The following is a 21,974-nucleotide window of genomic DNA, read 5'->3' as shown; positions in this document are numbered from 1 at the left end:
TAAAGTTTTCACTCATTAATTGGAATGGTTTTATTCTGGGCTGTTTGATATTATTGTCTGTGATGATATGAACAGCTATTTTGAAGAAAACAAGACATCATAATTACTAGTGCTTATTTAATATCATCTTATTTTGAAGTCCCACTAAACTGTTGTTCTTATGTCTCCATTGGTTTTATCATGTTATATCTTACTGGAATTTATTGTATGTGATAGTATAAACAAAAATTTTTATAGGCAAAGAGATAATATAAAAACCATTTTTTCATTTTCTGTTAGCTGGTTCTACATACCCTGTAATACTTTTATCTTCTTCAATGGTTTCACACTGCCTTGATATGTTTGATGCTATTGTATATGAAGTTATACTCACATATTTCAAGGAAGGAGACACTGTGGTAACTACTAAGTTTGGGTATATTGTAGTGAAACACTGTGTTGCTGAAATTGTCATGCTTTGACCTGTATTGTTATGTTGTTATGTCCTCTTTTATCTCAATCTCCCCCTTTTTAAAAAAATTTATTATTTTTTTTAATTAAGGGAAAAATCAAAAAAATTAGGATATATTAAAGTAACTTTTTTGATTTCCTATTAACTTGATCTGAAGCCCTGCATTGCTCCTACCGTCTTGTTTTGAGTGATTTTACTCTATTCTATTTGTTTGATAGTATCAATTTTGAGGGTATAGGCAACTACTTTGAAGGCAACAAGATTCATTATGATGGCCATTCTGGTTTGACTATTATCTTCTTTTGAAGTCCTGTAATGTCTCCAATGTTTAGGTTTTATTGGTTTGTTCTGTACTGTTTTGTTCAATTTTCTTATACCTGATGATATAAGCAATTCTTTTTAAGGTAGCAAGAGGCATTATGGTAACCATTGTTGATTACTTTGAATTCTGTTTTTACATCATGTACTATGTCCATCCTTTGTTTTGACTGACTCTGCTTTGTTTGTTCACATTTGGTTTTATTCTCTTCCAAAAAATTAATAAGAACTGTGGGAGTAATAAAACCCAAAATGTGTAATCGTTATTGTAAAAAAGAGATGAAAAGAAAGTGCTCTAAAGGATACAACTGCAAGTATGTTTAGGTGTGTAAGATAGATCACCATATTACTAAGTTTTTGTTGGATCATTGAACACAGCTGTTTGCAGTCTCACTGTTTGAATGTCCACTTTGTGCTTTAGTCCTGTAACTTGAACAACTATTTCTAAGATGACAATATGTAATCTATTAACTAGTGATTTCTTACTGTTTTTTTTAAATTCTGTATTACTTGTACTGTTATACTGCTTTGTTTTTTTATTTAAATTTTATTTAAAGAAAGACTAAACAAAACAGAAAATGTGTTAAAATAATACATACTTTCAAGAAGAAATAAACAGTAAGAAATCATTAGTTAATAATTACATATTGTCCTATTACAAATAGTTGTTCAAGATAAAAACATGAAACATACAAAGTGGGAATTCAAACAGTGAGACTGCAAACAGTTCTGTTCAACTATCCAACAAAAACCTAGTAATATGTTATTAATCCTATATTCTTAAACATATATGCAGTTATCCATATCTTCATTTATGTTAAGATTAAGCAAAGAATAGCAGGCTAAAATCACTCTGAATGAAGAATAATAGTATTGCTGGATTTCACATCAGGACACTACAGTATCAGCACTGGTACTGTAGTGTCTCTTTTTCTTCAAAGTATTTGTTCATTTCATCATGCGTTATAAGATCAGTTCTCATAAACTGTTTATAGGTTCTGTGTATGCATGAGGCTTTTTTTATTTTAAAGAGGGCAAGATTAAACATAACAAAACAGAACAAAACATAATAAGGAAACAATTTTAAGAAACACGGATTTCAAAGCAAGTCCACTGGAGATCTTCACTTTCTATCTTATTGTCTCTAATTTTCTTCCAAGTAGTTGTTACCATCTTCACACACATTGAATATATACTGAACGTTATAGTACTAATCTAATCATAACAGGATGATGAAGACTTTTTGGGTCCTTAAGACCTGACATTGGGGAAGTCAGCAATGATTGCCATAATGTCTCTCATTCTCCTCAAAGTAGCTGTCCTCATCTTTACCTATGCTGAAATTGAACATAAGAGACTAGACTAACATCACTCTGAACAGTGAATAATAGGATTGCTAGATTTTATATCATAATGCTACAGAATTAGCACTGGATATCTTAGTGTCTCTTCTTCTTCAGACTATCTGTTCATTATGTCATGCATTATATAATCTGTTCTCATAAACTGTTTAGAAATTCTCCCCATGTGTGAATCTCTACATGTATATCTATCTTTTCTATATTATAGGGAAAAACAGATCAAAACAACAACAAAACAAATTCCTAGAAAAACATGAAATGAAAAAGACATATAAAACCACAATATTAGGTGATCTACAGTAGTTACTATGCTTTCTCTTGTTATTTTCAATAGAGTTGTCCACATCATCAGACATAATGTAATTGAACATAGCATTACATAACTATTTTAATGAAAACACAACTTTGGAGACATTGTAGGACTTCAAAAGCAGTTAATAGTCAAATCAGAATGGGTATCTTATTACATCTTGTCATCTTCAGAGTAGTTGCCTCTACTCTTAGACTTGATACTATCAAGCATACCAAATTCAAATAAAATCAGTCAAGGCAAAACAGCAGTCTAACAAACCAGTTTCAAATAATAACAGTCATAGTAAGACAATGTAAGTAATACAGGGCTTCAGTTTAAGTAAATAGGAAATTAAGGACAGTTACCGTGTATAGCCTGCTATTTGGGATAACTGTCCGTGCTCTCAAATCTAGTATGCATAGACGGACTGGAACAAAACAAAATCAAACTAAACAGAGAAAAAAGAATACTGTGGCTTTTTAAATCCTGATACACTATTAACAATGTCCTCTGCCTTCCTTTTTTTAGGGAATTCCTCACCTTTCCCTTTCTCAGGATGCTTTGTATATTGTGGATCCCACTACCTCCTTTAGTTTTTAGATTAAGGGATCAACCTGTTATCTATCTGAGTGGTGCTGAACCTTTTTACCCCTGAGCTTGATCTTGAGCTGTATTCCTTTACTTACTAAAGCCACAATGTTTTTCTTCCTTCTAGCTGTGTAGTTCTATACTGCACAAAAGTGTCATAACTTTCCAACCTATCTGTGGCTGCTGGATGAATTGTCCCTATTTCTCTCTGGTTCCCTGTTACATAGAGAGCATTGTTTTCTCATCTTTGACTTTCAGTTTATTAACCCTCTTTCAGGTTTTGTATATTTCCTATTCAGAGCATCTTGATGGATCCTCCCTCCTAATCTACTCTGCCTGTGTCTTTTTTAGTGTATCAAGGCTATCTATATTACAGGTTATATCCCACCTTCTCTGCCTCATACCTGCTATTCTATTTTTTCTGCTATTATTTGTTCACTTTTCTCCTTCATTCCACTGTCTGCCCCATTCATTGAGGCTCTCTGCCACTGTTGCTGGACTCCTGGTATTTTTATCTCTCTCTCTCTCTCTCTAGAATGTCATTTAGTATTTTTGTAGGGCTGGATTGGTGGCCATGAACTCCCAAAGTTCCTCCTTGTCTTGGAAACATCTTATTTCTCCATTAATTTTGAAAGAGAGTTTTTCAGGGTACATCAATCTGGGTTGGAGGTTATTTTCTTTCAGGGCTTGGACTATTTCCCCCCAGGTTCTTCGCAATTTGATAGTTTGTGTTGATAAGTCTGTTGTTATTTTGATGATTTTTTTTGTTTTTAGGTGATATGCTTCTTTTCTCTGACTGCTTTGAATATTCTGTTCTTGTGGTGGATTTCTGGGATCTTGATTATTATATGTCTGGGTATAGATCTGTTTTGGATGTATTTGGTTGGAGTTCTGTATGCCTCATTTATCTGGATATCATTTCTTTTTCCTATGTTTGCAATGTTTTCCTTAATTATTTCTGTGAATAGCCTTTGCAATTTATTTTTGGTTACTCCTGTTCTTTGCTCACATTTTTTATTCTTAAGATCGAGATCTTGTCATCTTCTAGCCTTTGAATTGTTACTTCCTGGTTGCTTGTTATATTTAATAGGTCTTTTTTTCACAGTCACATATCATAAATCTCTTCCAGTTTCAAAAGGCTAACTTTAGTTTCTGTCACGGCATTTTGCCAGCTTTAAATGAACTTTTTAATTTCCTGATAATCTCTTTGGATCTGATTCATGTATCCTAGATTTTATTTATATTCTTCACCAAAGGGTTCTGTTCCTTTTCTGGGTTCCTCCATTACTCCATCTGTGTCTTCTTGAGAGGATCTTAGCATTTCTTTTATTAATTTTCTTATATCTTGCCTCGCCTGGATTAGAATTTCAGTTTTAAATTTCGTCTATGAGGTCACGAAGTTATTTCTTTATGTCCGCTGATGTTGTGGCCAATATTGCATGATTGCTGCTCTGGTTCTCTTCTGTATCTACTTCCCCTGGATTTATTTTCCCAGTGTCAGTGGCTGGAGGTTTTTTCTTGTTTCTTTCTCTTGTCATGTTTCTGGCTTCTTTCAGACAGGTGTGTGGTGGAGGTCTCAGGCCCTCTCTGTATTGCTTACGGTTTTTCTGAAGCATGCTAGCCTGGTTTTTGCTGCCCTCTCTAGTTTGCTGTTATCTGAGGTGCATGCAGGGACTGTCAGCTAACCAATCTTCTCTGAGCCACTCGATCGGCAAGTGCCTTCAGCAACTGAGGCTATGCTTAGGCTGTGCTGTGGGTCCCGACCAGGTGCGTGATTCAGCCCAAGCTGATCCCACCAGTCCTCTCTGGGCTGGGGTGGCTGACTGATGCCACCGCAGCACCAGACTCTGCCCCACTCCAAGATGTCTTCCAGCTAGCCTCACTCATCATGGGACCCGATTTCCAGCATTCAACAGGAATTAATGAAGCTCTCCACCTTGTCTCCACTCCACACTTCGCCGCATCCTCACACCAAGGGCCCAGGACTCACCAACTACCATTATTGGTGGCCGTGGCTTCAGAGTGACCTTAAATCATCTGAGTCCATGGTGTGCTCAGCACTGACTAGTTTCAGTGAGTGTGTCCAGCTCCTGCCATCCACTCACGTTTTTCTTTCCTCTTCCTATTTTTCTTTTTCCTTTAGTTTCCTCCTGGGGTCATGAGAATCCCTCTCTAGTTGTCCAACCCTCTCCATGTTGTTAAATTCCAGCATCTCAGTTGTTTTTCCCAGAGAGGCTCTCCACACAGCTACCTAGCAAGCCACTATCTTCTTTCTCTTACTAAGAATTTTTGCATCTATCTTCATTAGGGAGATTGGCTTGTTTTTCTCTTTTTTAGTTGGGTCTTTCTCAGGTTTTGGTACTAGAGTAATATTTGCTTCCAAGAATGGCTTAAGAAGAATTGCTTCCCTTTTGATTTCATTGAAGAGTTTGAGGAGTGTCGGCACTTAGGTCTTTTTTTGTGTTTCTTGTAGAATTCTGCAGTGAATCCATCTGAGCCTGGGGTCATCTTTGTAGGTAAGGACTTAATTACATTTTGGATTTCATTAATAGAAATTGTATTATTCAGCAGCTTTACATCTTCTTGAACCAGCTTTGGTAGTTCATATGTTTCTAGGAATATGTCCATTTCTTCTGTGTTATTGAATCCATGAGAGTAGAGGTTTTTAAAATAGGTGTGGATGATCTTCTGTTTCCACAGAGTCTGTAGTGATTTCACCTTTTTCATTCCTTATTGCATGAATTTGAGCTTTTTCTTTCCTTTTTAAAATAAGTTTGGCTAGGCACCTATCAATTTTATTTATTATTTCAAAGAACCAACTCTTTGATTCATTGATTCTTTGGATTGTTTTCTTAATCTCTATTGCATTGATTTCTGCTCTGATTTTTATAATTTCCTCCCTTCTTTTGACTTGCTCTTGTTTTTCTAGATGTTTGAGATGTAGCATCAGGTTGTTCATTTGTGTTCTTTCTGTTTTCCTGATGTGGGAACTCAGTACAATAAATTTTCCTCTGCAGACTGCTTTCAGTGCATCCCACAGATTCCTGTTAGTTGTATTTGTATTTTCATTTGCTTGAAGGTACTGTTTCTTCTTTAATTTCCCCTGTGACCCACTGATTGCTCAAGAGTTTATTATTCAATTTCCAAGTGTTTGTGGGGTTTTTGCATTTCTTTTATCATTAATTTCTAGCTTCATGGCACTATGATCTGATAACATCCATGGGATAATTTCAATTCTTTTGCATTTACTGAATATGTTTTGTAGGCGAGTATATGGTCTATTTTAGAGAATGGCCCATGTACTGCTTAGAAGAATGTATATTCTGATGTTGTTGGATGGAACACTCTGTATACATCTATCACATCCATTTGTTCACAGGTGCAGTCAGTTCTGTTATTTCTTTACTGATTTTCTGTTTGGTTGTCTGTCTCTTGATGTCAATGGTGTGTTAAAGTCTCCTGTTATAATTGTGTTATTGCTTATTTGATTTTTCACATTTGTTTATACTTGCTTTGTATCCTGGGTGCTCTGGAATTTGGTGCATATATTTTTAAGATTGCTATCTCTTCCTCTTGAAGTTGTCCCCTAACTAGTATGTAGTGACCTTCTTTATCTCTTCAAATAATTCCTGGTTTGAGGTTCACATTGTCTGCACACAGAATAGCTAACCCCACTTTTTGGGGTAGTTCATGTTTCAAGAAATATTGTTTTCCACCCTTTGACTTTCAGTCTATGAATTTCCTTTTGGGTTAAATGGGTTTCTTGTAGATGGCTTATGGTTCAATGCTGTTTCTTGATCCATTCTGACTGTCTGTTTCTTTTAATTGGTGATTTGAGACCATTTACATTAATGGTTATAACTGTTATATATTGGTTTATTGTTGATATGTTTTCTTTCTGCTGTTGCATCTTTATCTTTCCAGTCTGTTAAATTGTCTGCCTTGGCTATGTTTTTTTCCTGTGTGTATCTCGACTGTCTTTGAGTATTCTTTGCACGGTTGGTTTGGTGATCATGAAGTTCTTCAGCTGTTTTCTGTCATGGAAGTATCTTATTTCTCCATCCATTTTGAAGGACAGTTTTTCAGGGTACATCAGTCTTGGTTGGAAATCGTTTTTCTTTAGTATCTAAAAACTTCACTCCATGCTCTTCTTGACTTCATTGTTTGTGTTGAGAAGTTTGCTGTGATTCTGATGGGTTTTCATTATAGGTGATCTGTTTTTTCTCTCTAACAGCTCTTCATATTCTATTCTTATGTTGGATTTCTGGGATGGTGATTATTATATATCTGGGTGTAGTTTCATTTTGGTTATGTCTATTTGGAGTTTTATATGCTTCACTAATCCAAATGTCAGTTTCCAATGTCATGTTTGGTAATTTTCAGCTATTACTTCTGTAAATAGCCTCTTGATATCATTTGTGTTGTCCCATTCTTTTTCATTTATCCTTATCAATCTTATGTTGTTTTCTTCACATCCTCTTGCAGTTCCTTTCCTCTTCACTCACTGCAATCTTATCTTTGAGGTCTGAAATTCTGTCTTTACTTTCATTGAGGTGCTTTTGACAATTTTCAATGAATTTTTTGATTTCCTATATATCTCTTTGAATCTGCTTTGTGTATTCTTTTTGTTTCTTATATTGTTTATCCAGGGATTCTGTCTTTTTGTTTTGTTCCTCTAATTTTTAACTGTCTTTTTTAGATGTGTTCAGCATTTCTTTCATTACTTTAATCATTTCTTTTTTTACCTAGGAGATTATTTCTAGTTTGAATTCCTTTAAAGCTTCCTGGAGTTGCTTCTTTATTTCAGTTGCTATTACTTCAGGTATTTCAGGTGTATGGCATGTGTTTTCTTCTATGTACATGGCTCCCAGGCTTTCTTGGGATGGGCTACAGGTTTGAGAATGTATTTTAGTCTTTCATCTTGTCACCTTCCTATATTTCCGTGTTTCAAGTGACATTCAAAAGCTTCCCCTTTGGTATGTTGGAAATCACCTCCTATGCTCTCGGTTCCTGGGACTGAATAGAGGTTGCTGAGCGTGGTCCAGTCAGGCCTACAAGACCTCCCATGCCACCTCTGGTGTTCCAGGAAGCTGGGCAGGCTCCTAAGCACTGTGGCTGATTGTCCAAAGCTCTCTGGGCAAGCACCTATGTACTGGAACTCACTTCATGTGCCCTCACCTCCCCTGATTGAAGAAGGTCTCTGGGCGTTGCCTAGTTGGGTCACAAAACCTCCCAAGCTTAGTCTAGTGTAGCTGGAAGCTGGGCAGGCACTTAACTGCTGGGAGCAATGATGTTAAACTTTCCCCGGGCCCACCCTGGTGTGCTGGAACTGACCTTGTGCAACCCCAGATTGAATAAAGGTCACAAGGCATGGCTCAGCCAGGCCAGAAACCTGCAGAGTCTAGTGTGGCTAGTAGCTGGGGGCTTAACCACTGAGAGTGATAATATTAAACTATCTCTGGGCCTGCAGTGGTGTGCTGGAACTCACCTCTGGCAGCCCATTTCCCCAGTTATGAAAATCTCATGTACTTGAGCTGAAGATATTCACATTTGAAGCAGAATTGCTTCCAACTAAACTTGTTTTAATTATCTGGCCTGGATTCTTATACAAAGATATTGCTCTAAATTCAAATGCAAACCCCAAAATAGTATTTTGCATGTTTAAAAAGTTATTCTTCTATCTCAAATCTAGGGATTGATAAGTATGTTTCTTAGTTATCCTCTACTGTTCATGAGTGATTTCTTTCTTGATTAAGATTCACTAATACCATATTGTGTGTATAGTACCAGTATGATATTCTGTCCATCTAAGCACACATGGAAAATGCATGTAGAGATAGTCATATTTACATAGAATGTTAAGATAAACTGGAGAATATTTGGAAGATAACCATATAAGGCTCACTGAAAAATAATTATGCATAATTTTTTAAAAATCATGAAGTGTGTTCAAAGGATATCAAGTGCTAAATTTATTTTTGAAACTTTAAAATTTTGAGGTACTTGAGTTTATTTCTGTGATCATTTGTTGTGAAACTTTATTTGAAATAGTTACATGCAGTTCCCAATCAAGACTTTCAATTTTGATCATTTCAAAGCCATTTTTGTCACAATCGATGAAAAATGTTCATACAGGAAAGTGATAAAAATTAAAAAGTATTCAAATATTTGAGTTATTCAAAATTATATTTAAAATATCTAACAGTTCTCTTTCCTTTCAACTGCAATTGAATTATTGAAATTTCTTGTTAAAACCAAATGACTTTCAAATTAAATCAAATTTTTAGAAACATTTTAAATCAACAAAATATATTAAAGTGACAATGAAGTTCTAATTTGCAAAGTGTCCATGCATATTAAAATGGTTTGTATAATTATGTTGAACAAGATAAGATGGAAATTGTACTCACTGTTGGACAAAAGTAATAAACACATGGTAAAAAAGAGGCCAATGCCTGATCCTACATATAGGCTCTTCACTATACACTTTTATATGCTCCACCATTCACTGGCAAACATGTGGAATGCAACTTACAGTTGTGCAGGAGTATCATCAGCTTCTCTGTCATAACAGGCAATCACCAGCCCTTGGACAATGTCGTATTAGGGAATATAACATGTTCTTGGCTTATCAACCTGCCACAGATCACTGTTTACAATGCTTTGATTTGGGTTACCATGTTTATGATGCAGGAATTCTGGAGTTAATATTTAAGTTTATATCTAGTTTTACTGAAGACGTGAAGAGACTCAGTATATACTGAGTACCTATTTTGAGGTGCAATATGCCAGGTAATGTACTTATATAATCTCACCAATTCTGATAACAATTGTGTTAGGATATTGTTGCCATCTCAGTTTTGGAGGTAAACAATCAATGTCCAAAAAAGAAAACTATTTTACACCAATTTGTAGAGACTGTGGGCAACTCAGTTCCTATACCAGGTATATTTGGTTAAAAAATTCCATGCTTTTATTTTCTTGAGTCAACTTATTTGGTTCAAACTCTACCTCTTTTATTTATTTGTTATATGATTTTAGTTTGTTTAATTTCAATATCTCTCATTTCATAGTTTGTGTCTCAAAAAGTTGTGTGTGTGTGTGTGTGTGTATTTTGAAAATTAGCTAATGTGTCACTTACCAGAGTCTCTAGACTAGATGGTCAATTATATGCAGTTTTGAAAAGCTGTCCAGATGATTCTAACCTATCGCCAGGTTTTTCTAGTATACAGAATACTATAATGAATGCAGTGCTTGACTCAGAACTTGGTACATCGTAAGTCCTCAGAAATTATTAGTTGTTACGCTATTTGTTTTTATTACCATTACCTAAAGATGCAGTTTCTTGTGGTGCACTGAAAAAATGATTAATCATTAAATGTATATGTAACCATATGGGATTTGTTACACTGTCTACTTTCAACTTCTTTGAGTCTCACCACCACGTGCTGCCTTGTTAAATGGCTCCAACAGAAAAAAGCATAGGAAAAGAATAGTAACAGAGGGCACTACTTTTTGCATGTACCATAATATCATAAAGAAAATATGGTCTTTGTGGTAAGAACATCTATGATTTAAGCACTAATTAATAGTTTAAGGATTTTGGTAGGGCAAGCCAGTTAACCTTTATTAGCTTCAAATTTTTCATTGTCTACTTTTCATATAAAGTAAATGTCTTTGTGAATGAGCAGCTAAATCAGATAGCCACTTAAAAAGCCTGAGAAATTTTCTAGACACATAGTGGGATGTTAATAATCAATAAAGTTTTTACTTAATGTCCCATTTTTTAAACTTCAGCTTCACATATGCAGTTCATTTCTTTATTAGCCTCCTTTCTCTATTTATCAATAATTTAAATCCATAAAGTACAGTATGGCCTTCAGGTTTACAGTAAATGGATCTGACACCTGAAATCTCAGAAGGATAAAGGGGATTATGCCTTGTTAGGTTCAAAGGCCATTTGTCCCCTTGATATTGATTTTCTTAAATCAGACACTAGCCAAGACCTTGAGAGAAATAATTGAACTGACAACCAGTAGGTCCAGGTTATTAATAAAAGAACAGCCTAGGACATTCTAGATGATTCAATTTAATGACACAAAGGAGGTCTGAAACTGAAATGCCTGAAGTTGGGGTCAATGGCTATGTTTCTGTTGAGAAAAGAAAACACAAGTTATTCCTAAGAGTTTATTTCATGAGCAAAGTATTTGATCAACATCCCAAGCAGAAAGCAAGATGAAGTGATTTTGATTTTTCTCTTTTTAACAAAACAAATATATGAAGAGCAAAAAATTGCTATTATATTTCTTTTTTCCCCCCTTACTTAGGACACAAAATGGATTTGGTTAAAATTATGGAATTTTGAAACTTTGATGTAACTCAAATGTAAAAATTGTGGCTATTTCATCTTTTTATCCCTTTTGTGGAAATATCAAATCTATTATTTATCAGTTGATAATGTTGAATAAGTTCAGTAGCCTTTTTGAGATTTAATGACTTTATGACAACTTATTAGTTGTTACTCTATTTGTTTTTATTACCATTACCTAAAGATAGTTTCTTGTGGTGCATTTTGAGTAAATTATTGATCATTAAATGTAAAATGTAACAAGATGGGATTTGTTACACTGTCTAGTTCCAAATTCTTTGGTTTTCACCACCACAGTGCTGCCTTGTTAAATGGCTGCAATACACACACACACACAAAGCATCAAAAAAGAATATTAACAGACAGTGCTGTTAATATCTGCAAAAGGGAGTTGTTAATACAAATATTTTTCTAGTTATAGGAGGATGCTTAAAATTTTTTTAAATGTGTAGAAATTCTCACACCTGACAATAGAAAATTGTTGAGTGAAAATATAAATGTGTTTTGATGCTTTTATATCTTACACTGCCTCTGGATTGAAATGAATTTATTGGACTGTCTTAAAATTGTTCCCTTTCTTTAGTTATTCTGGCTGACTTAGGTTAGTCCTCATTTGTCTTTGGACCATTTTGTTGTACAACCAAAAACGTAATCCAAAAACCGGGGCAAGACGTCCTTTTAAAGAAAAAAGAGCGCTTTTATTTGTCCTGGCACCAGAGACACAGTGCAGTGGGAGTTTGCAAAGCTGTGTAACTGGCTTAAAATTTTGACAGACTTTTATAGAAAGAACAATCACAAAGTAAATGAAGAAGGCCTTTGTTTCCCTTTGCTTGAGGACAGAGAAGTTTTGCAGGAATTTACAATCCTTGGTCTGCTAAGGAATGAGGAAAACCTTTGTTTCCCTTTGCTTGAGGGCAGAGAAGTTGGTGGTCAGCCATTTCCTTCTTTACAAGAATTTACAGCCCTTTGTCTACTAATTTCAGGATCAACATCTTTTACAAAAGTAGAACAAAGGTTGAGAGGAATATAGGTAACTCAAGGGTGACTGATTCCAGGAATAATTGTCCCTGGCAAGGGGAACAAAGGTTAACACAGCAAACAGGTTACCAGCGTGATGGCGCATACAGAACAGTATGGTGGCACTTTATAGTTACAGTATGACATATTTCAGTGGTCTTCTACATCTTTCAGTCTTAGTTTCCTTTTTTTATTCTCTTGTTTTTTCATGCAAATATTATTAAAAAGAGTCTGACCTTTTCATACATAAAATTCTTCTGATAGGCTTTAGACATTTAGAGCATCCTACTCCCCATTTTAAGGATAAGATCCACAAAAGGAAAGAAATTTACCCAAGCATTATGGATCTATAAATTTGTGTTAAGATTTGGGTTAAGTTCTGTCTTCCTCACCCATAGTAGAGGATGACAAAGGAAGTTCAGTAGAGAACATCCATCTCCAGATTTAGCCAAAGGAATTTCAAGTAATTAGAGAATTTTTAAATTGCAATTTTGCATGTCTTTATTTTTCATTTCATTAAACAAAAGTATTATTGGTACCCTAATGATAATATTATTCATTTCCATGCAAATTTTAGTCAGTCAAGAGAGAGGACACAAATAACAGCTAAAACTTACATAGCAAATGCCATCACCAAATGAGTTTCCAAACACTGTGCATACATTAACTTCTTAAATTCCCTTCACAATCCCATGAGCTAGGTACTGTTATTATTCCCATTTATCAAATCAGGACACCAAGACAGAGATATCTAGTAGCTTGACAAGTTCATAGAACTCTATAGAGTGATACAGTTGGGATTAATAGTCACATTTTAGGTTCTAGATTCCAGGATTCCAAAGCTAATTCATTTGAAGACAGTTATCCTAATTAGTATGACAAGAATCTGATCTCTAAATGCTTATGATTAGCTAGCAAACACATCAATCTTACAAGCACTGCTTATCTTTACTACAATTTGGGTCACGAGTCTACATTATTAAAAAATGGTAACTTATATAGCCTGTTCTGATGAGCTTCTCTCTCTCTTTCAGAGGGTTATTTTCAACATTGTTAACTTCAGTAAAACCAAGAGTCTTTACAGAGATGGGATGGCTCCTATGGTTAAATCTACCAGCAGACCAAAATGGTAAGTGACCCACCGAGTGGGATCCCTTTCTGGTTAGAAAATTTGACTCGGGGACCAAGTTTATCTTTTACATGAGTGAATCTTAGCCTCATTAGAAATAAAATGTTTCGTGGATGGTCATTACCTGAGCTCTAGTCACTTCTTTGAGAAAGTTGGTACTATGGTCCCATACTTGGAATGATCAACATTTTATTATGTGGAAAATTAGAGTCTGATATTTGGTAAATTCTTTCCTGTTATGTTTTATTACTATATTTTGTAAGCATAAAGTTAGTTCTTTTTCTTTTTTTTCTACTGTATACAAAAATGATATGTAGTTGCCTAGGAGGATATTTGAAAGTACATGTTTGTAGATTTCTCTTGCTTTGCTTAGTTTTAATGGTGTTTTTAGGTATTTTATTCATATAGATGTTAAAGTTCTTTTTATCCCATCACTATAGTAAGGAGGAGGGGTTTGGGTAGGATGATTTAATAAGTATGATGAGGTGATGATGACAGTAACAGTAATAAGTCCTCCACTCACTGAGATCTCCTTCTGTGTCTCATGCTTTACTTTTTCTCTTACTATTTACACACTTTTGCGAGGGAGATTTTAAGCATCACTACAGTGTTACAGAGGGAAACTCAAAACTACGTAAACTACTTTCTCAAGAACATAGAAATGGTAAGGGGAGGAGCCCGCAGGGATTTTTTTGCACTACTTTATACTGCTTTTGCAACCAGTTTATTTATCCATTCATTCATTTTTTTTCATTCAAAAGTTATTTAGTACAACAAACAGTGAACCCTTAAAGATAGAAACCAAGTTACTCATATGTCACATAGTAGGTGTTAAGTGAATGCTTATTGAACTTAACTGAATTTATTAAGAAAATTTATACATAAAGTGCCTGGCACTTGCTAAGTGTTCAATAAATGTCATCCATTATTAATAGTATTATATAAAGCAATATATAAATGCAAAGAATTGTTAATATTGTTCTAGCTTTGATCCCTGATGAAATTTTAATGACTAGTGAGAAGATAGTCACCAGATGTCTATATTTATAGAAAACTAGCGATTTATAAATATTGAATTGTGCTTCTATGTATAAGTGATACTTGGCAATTTTCTATAAATGTTAGATCAAGAAGGTCAGATTTATAAAAGTGTAGGCATTTGATGATGATACTGAAAGCGATTTATTAAAAGCTAAAAATGTCTCCCGGCCTGTTTTTTCCTTTGCTGCATCAAGTGAACTAAACTGTTACAATTTCTCTCATACTTTTTCTGATAAACAATAGCAAATGATAGTCCTTTGCTTTGAGTCCCTGAATCTAATGCAAGCAGGTAATAATAGAAGCCATCTTTCTATTAATAGGCATATAATGAATAAATATTTCAAACCAGTAAAAGGACATTGCTCTTGGTCTGTTTTGAGACCCTTTAAAACACCATTTTGTATTTTTTCCAAGTTTGGTGTAAAATCTTATGCATCAATAATAATACTTACAATCCTCTTTTCCAAAGTGTTAGGTCCCCTACTTTCTGTCTGTGTGTTTCTCTTCCTGTCTCTGTCTCTGTGTCTCTCTCACACTGTGAAAATCTTCAAGCCTTAACTCTTTAATTTTGCTCTTTTTGTTCCCTCACAGGCTATCAATTATGTCCTTTTTGTCAAAGTACTAAGCAATATGTTGAAATATTAATGAGTCCGTACATTTGTAACACAATACCTTAGCATTAACTGGTGGGAGCTGGTATTACAAGACAACTGTGTATGTGTAGCATATCTTAAAACTGCTTAAACCAATGCAACATCACGATCTGGACGGTACTGTCTAATTTATTTCCAAATTCTTTTCACATTATTGCCTTTCTTTGAACAGCACAATTTGCAGACATGTTGGCCTTTCTTTTTTCTCTGTGGATGGTAATGTTTGAGTTAAAAATCTACTCGTGACAGGTAGTGGTGGCGATGTCAATAATAGACATCCTTGTTGGCATTTTGCTACCTCATATTTGTTTGATTATTTGGTCTATTAGACTTAATCTAAATTGTAAACGACTTTCTGAACCTCTTTGCTTTGGATAAATAAAAAACAAGTTCAGTACTGGTTTACCAGTGTATACATATTTTATAATACATATTTTATAATATTATTTTTTCTTTGCTTTTTGATTGTTGTTGAAATGCTAGATTTGTAGCACCATGTAGAGCACTTGGCTGGCATGCATGAGGTTTGAACCACAGAACTTTCCTTAAAAAGGTATTGAAAAATGGCAAATTTTGATGCTATGAAAGGTCTTTGTGATTTTGTTTCCATGTAAGTTTTAAATCTTAAGAATATTGGTATCAGTGTGACAAAATTAATTTTTCAAAAATATTGAAAACATATTGAAGAGAAGGTAAGATATACATTCAGCTTCTGGGACAAGATAAAGTAGATATATTTCTATTTCTATTACATGTAAAAATAGTTTATTTCATTAAATATCAAATATAAAAATCTCTGAGGGTAGAAAGAAAAAAGGAGTAGTTAGTTTCTAAGGACCTGAGAAATGGCATGGTGTAAGTTACTTTGGCTTCCTTTTTGCCATATACATGGGCCTTAATTTTTGGAGAAGCTGGTGGCCTAGGAATGCCAGTCAACACAGACCCTGACTTTGTTTTTTTTATAATATGAAGCAATCATATAATAATTTGTTGTTAAAATGATTTTACATCATGATACCTTTACAATAGTTGTTGAAGTTAGAATTTATCACTTTTATTTTACCAAGAAAGAGTCAGAGAAGGATCTCATAAGGACCTAGTCATAGGCAGAAGAAGGAGTCTGTCCTAGATCTGTGTGACCTTTAGCCATGCCATTTCCATTAACCACTCCTAATTTATATGGAGAACTACTGTCTTGACTTGCTTGGAAGTGTATGGAAATTCCTGGAATGTAAGAGTTAAAGCTTTAGTTTTAAATTGGGAATTTCCTCAGAAAACCAAGACAAATTAGGTACTGAACTCCTGAGTAAGAAGGCAGAAATTAGACTTGAGGAGGGAAAGTTAAAGACAGAATAGCAAAAAGATCTTGTATTAACCCTGAGAAGATAAAATCAAAGGCCAGAAAAAAAATAAATCAGCACATTCCACTAATACTTTAATCAATTTAATTATTAATACTAACATGAATACCAATTACTCTTAAACATTTTGTTATAAAATTATAGCACAGAAAGATGTATTTCACTTAGGTTAAATTTAAATATTTCTGCCATATTTGGATCTTATTATTTTTTCAGTTTATTATTATTATTTTTATACTAGTGAGACTATATGATGTTTATAAACATGAGTTTGATTTATTTCTTATGAGTATAGTCTCAAGTCACTTCCATATCCCTGACAAAACCTCAAAATTTTCCTTTTTTATGGCAGAGTGATATTTCATTGCATAAAAATACCACATCTTTTATGTCAAACCTGTGGTGGATTGACATTTGGGTTGTTTCCAAGATTTAGCTATTATAAATTGTGCTGCTGAAACATGGGTGCCCATATATCACTGTGGCATGACACTGAAATTGTAATGATGAAAGGGAAAGGGGAGAAAGTTTCCAAAAGGAAAGAACAACTGGGATAAGGGAAAGGGGGAAAAAAAAGAAAGTAAAGATTATATAGGTAAATGTATATAACTGTATTACGTGTGCAAGTTAGGTAACTATACTACTAATATCTGTTAGCTCATCAAAAGACCAATTTGTGCTGTCATTGTTTGACTAATCATTTTTTATGTCTGGATCTTGCATCCTGGACACGTACTTCTAAGATTATATATATATATATATATATATATATATATATATATATATGTGTGTGTGTGTGTGTGTGTGTGTGTGTGTGTGTGTATGTGTGTGTAAATTTGTTACTATTTTTTGAAATTCTGTATCATTTGTAACCTTTATTTTTTGTTTTTTTGAAATAAAAATATGTAAAAGATAAAAAATTAACAAGAAATATCTCTACCACAGGCTATGAATTGCTAAGAAGAACTGAATATTTACATAAAAATTTATATTGGTGTTATATATTAAAATGGTCATGTAGTTTTAGTATCGTAAGTAACAGTTGGAAAATGTAGTAGAAAAAGATCAAGAATAAGAACGTAAAATCTGAGACTTAGTCCTGAAAAATTCTGAGAATTAAATGATAATAAAATAAATACACTATGTTATATGTTACTAATTATATTAGAAACTCAAATCAATCTAAATATATGGAAATGATGAAGTATATTATGGTAGATCTATGTTGTAATATGCAGCCATTAAAAGTCTCCAGGGTTTGTAATAATATGGTAAATGCTGCTCTCATGTAATATAAAAATGGTAGGAGACTTTATTATAAATGTTTTAATTGTAGGACACATACATTAGCTTTATAAACATAATATACTGTCAGCTGATGTTTTTGAATGGTGGGATTATGGTAGATTTTATATCCTTGTAGATTTTTTAATTGTTTAAAAATTCTATAACTCAAGGTAATCTTTATGTAAAATAAAATGATAATTTTTAAATAATGTTTAAATATTATTTGTAATATGATTTGGGATAATTCCTATCACTTTTCCAGGACTCAGTTTCCTCATTTTAATAAAATAGATGGAATGTATTCTACGTTTCTAACCACACAGGTTATTGAGATAATTAGAAAGCATATGAGAAAATCTGAGACCTTAGGAAACATAATTCATGATCATGAGTCAGTCTTCCTGATAAATGAGACAGACGGATGTGTACCCTTATCAGTTTCCTGGAGTGCCGGTGTGCTAGAGCTCACCGAACTGAGGATCTAATTATTACATTTTTCAGGAATTCTGTAAGTTGATTCCAAAATCATTGGTAGCTAGATGTCATCCTACATCTAAAATCAGGCCTTTACATGGTTGTAACTCAAAATAAAATTTGTATAAATAAACTTTAGAATATGATATGGAAGAAAATATCTGTGGGTAAAACTGACTGAAAAGCTCCAGGCTGCATTTCTAACTTTGTTCTTGAGCTCTTGGTCAGGACTCATGACACAGGGTTCAGAAAATTAGACTCTCTGAGGAAGAAAATTCCCAAGGAAGAAACACCGGAGTACTTCTATAATTTCTGAAAGATTATATGCTGAAAAACTCCTCAGCATTTTGGGTTCACATATGCTGCATCTGTAAAGGTAATTCTATATCCCAAAGTGGTGCGCTCACCTCCTGAAGGTGTGACAGACTGAAAAAACTAGTGGGAACATGCAGGACCTCCTATTCACAGGAATGTGTCTTACTCAGTCAAATTAGTATAATTTGAAGGAAGTTTAGTCAGAAAGGGCCATTGTGTCAGGGTGTGTTCTATGGAGTTACAAGGCAGAGGCCTGGGTCTAGTAATGTCAGAACTGTCACCATTCTTAAAGAGGGAAGGGTAATTGGGATCTGAAAAGGGAAAGTTGTGAAGAGTAGGTCATTTTAAGATCCACAATGACTATCAGGAGACACATCATCTTTGTGTGACCTGATAAAAAGGAATACAGTGATATAACTTCTCTGATATGATAAAACTCTCTATTGGCAAAGTCTTCAATAAACTTGAAGGATGTAACATACAACTGATGAGTGGTGGAGAGGGATTATAGAAAGTGAAAATAATGTATACCCATCATAACTTGGCTTTACTTTTCAGCTGATACTGATTTGAGTCACAGTTTTCTCACATAAGACATGAAATAATAACCTGTTTTTCTAAGTCCATTGGGCTGAAATCTCATGAGGTTTGTCTTTGTTTTATTCACTGCTATATCTCTGGTACCTAGGCAGTACTTAGCAGGAAGTAAGTTCAGAGTTGTTCATTGTAAGCCTCTTAATGACCTTTTGGTCTTCCTCGGTGACCAAAAACTATGTTGTGTTCCTTGGTGCTGACCTTTCTTTGAAGCTGGAGCTGCCTTTATCATACAAAGGTCATGTTCTGTCTGGCGATGAAATTTCAATCTTAATATATCTACTGACTTTCTTTCCATATAATGCATCTTGATGCATTATTCCTATTCATTCTCATCTCTCTTGCCTCTTCTTGTATTAGTCTAGCCTTCTGACAGAAGTCAATTCATTTAAGAATAACTCAATTATGCTATTGTCTGTGCTGTTATTATGTTTCAACCGTTTTCAATTTCCATTTGTTTCAAAGTGATATGATCCACTCTCATGCACACTGCCTTTATTGCCACTTCTAAGATCATTTCTCTCCCCCTTTCTCTTCCAATAGAAATCCTATGCACTAATGTTCTTGGTAGTTTTCAAATTTTGTATATATTCTCCTCTGTGCTTGAAGTAACTTTCCTTTTTCTTTTTTTTCCTAGATAACCCCAGTTAGGTCAGGGCTTGATTCCATTTCTTGGAAGATTCTTCATCACACTGTTCGCCAAGATGAGATTAGTTATCCATATGTTTACAGAGCATATGTCTATCAATACTGCATTATACTATAGATTTTCTTTCTTCCTCTATCAAATTTAAAGTTTCTGAAGATCATAAGAAATATTTTTATGAGGTCACCATGCCTAGCTATATTAGGGCAATTGTTGTACTTGACTTATACATTGTCAAATGAATCAAAAATATATGTTTATTTACTGATTGTGAATAGATGGGTACAGCAGCCTTCCAACATTCACTCAGAGCCCTGGACTGATTGTCATCTTCAACGCATAGCTTCTAGGTACTTGGGCATTGTCTCTATCTCAGCTGGCCAAGTAGAGAAAGAATTAGGAAGAGTCCAAATTGGTGCTTTTTATTAGCAATCCTGAAAGTGGCTCCTATCACATCTAGTTAAACGCCATTGAATAAAATATGCTTTTGTAGCTGCATGTATCTGTAAAGAAAGTTGTGAAATGAAATTTAGCTATGTATGCAGGAAGAAGAGGAGAAAATAGATTTTGATAGTTAATTGATGAGCCTGTTCTATTCACAAAAACAGTCATTGAGGTATTTACTAAATTATTGAATGAATTCATCCTTACCAACCCAAATATTGTGTCAATGCCTTTATTAATACTTTTCTGATTCTACCAAGGAAATATTCAGGTGTGAATAATTCTTGTAGCACATCTTTTACTATAGCTACATTATAATTATTTTGCACACAGATTAACACTGATCAAAATTTATGAATTCCTCGAGCACAGTTTCTGACACATGAAGCATTGAGGAAAACACAGTTTGAGTCACAGAGCTTGAATCTGAGTTCTAGTTCTTGTATTTAAAAGTTGATCTTTAGTAATCTCATTGACCCTTGGAAACTCATTTTTATTTTTTTTTTAATTGGTCTGGTTTATTTGTGGTTTCTGCCTTTTGGTTCATATGAATAATGCTACTATGAACTTTTGTGTATAATTTTTTATATGGCCAATTTTTTCATTTATTTTGAATATATATTAGTAGTAGAATTTCTTTGTTGAATGGTAATTCTGTTTAACTCTTCGACAAATGGTTTTCTAATTCAACTTTAGTGTTTTGTATTTCTACCAGCAGTGAATGTGTCAGATCTCATTTTGATTTTTATGTTTTATTTTCCTGCATGTGAGTGTGTATGCATGTTTGTATGAGTTTAAGGGCAGGGGGAGAGAGGAGTGAGTTCAGTACTTCAGTTTGTGTAATGTACAGTTTATGTGTTTATGTGAGTATGATAGGTGCATGTTGTATTTGTACATGTACTTGTACACAGGTGCTTCTTTTTGTATGAGGGTGGATGCTGGTGATGCCATTTAAGTGTTTTATTCTCCCTTTCACAGAGTGAGTCTTGTTTGGCCTGAGACAGATCTTGCTCCGTAATGGCCTCCACCTAATCCCACAACCTGGCAGTTGCCAACTAGGCAGGCTTGCTGGTGTGTTCCAGAGTCTCCAAGCTTGGGTAAGGATAGTGTCTCTAGTGAAACCATCTCAGATAGGCTCTAATTTAGATTTCTCAAAGTCTTTTATGATATTTATTGTCATGGTTTATGTCGGTGGCCCTCAGGCCTCATGTATTTGCATTACGCATTTGTGATTGGTTGATTGTCTAGTATTTGGATTGATGGTGTCAGTGCTACGCCCACATAGGGGTAGAGCCAGCATACAATGTAATGGCAGGAAGAAGGCATGTCTCTGTCTCTTGCGGGTTTCTGCTTTGCCATTTGCAGCTGCTATAAGCTGCAGCCCCTCCATGCCATCCTGCCTTGGAGCCAACTGAGTATGGACTGAAACCTCCAAAAACCGTAAGAAATAAATCTTTCCTTTCCCAACTTTGGGCATCAGGTATTTTGTCTCAGCAATGAGTAAAAAGAAATTAAGACAGAATTTGGTATCGAGGAATGGGGTTCTTGTTGTGACTATTCCTGATCATGTGTTTCCAGAGGCTTTGGAAATGGCTTGTGGGCAGAGTTTGGAAAGGTTCAGACATGTCATCTGGA

At 34.5% G+C, this 21,974-nt stretch overlaps 1 protein-coding gene across 5 annotated transcripts in view; it reads left to right on the top strand.

The window, feature by feature from the left end:
- Agbl4 (AGBL carboxypeptidase 4) overlaps positions 1-21,974 on the top strand; it is a 1,435,759-nt gene that overhangs the window by 656,066 nt on the left and 757,719 nt on the right. For all 5 annotated transcript variants that reach the window (XM_063236476.1, XM_063236477.1, XM_063236475.1 and 2 more), the window contains one exon: positions 13,430-13,524. In XM_063236476.1, the coding sequence (XP_063092546.1) occupies positions 13,430-13,524 (95 nt within the window). The remainder of the gene's footprint in view (positions 1-13,429; positions 13,525-21,974) is intronic.

The sequence above is a fragment of the Cavia porcellus genome, unplaced genomic scaffold, assembly GCF_034190915.1.
Source record: "Cavia porcellus strain 051 isolate PalLab524CR breed Dunkin Hartley unplaced genomic scaffold, mCavPor4.1 scaffold_25, whole genome shotgun sequence".
Taxonomy (NCBI): Eukaryota; Metazoa; Chordata; class Mammalia; order Rodentia; family Caviidae; genus Cavia; species Cavia porcellus.
This window is presented reverse-complemented; position numbering and strand designations above follow the sequence as displayed.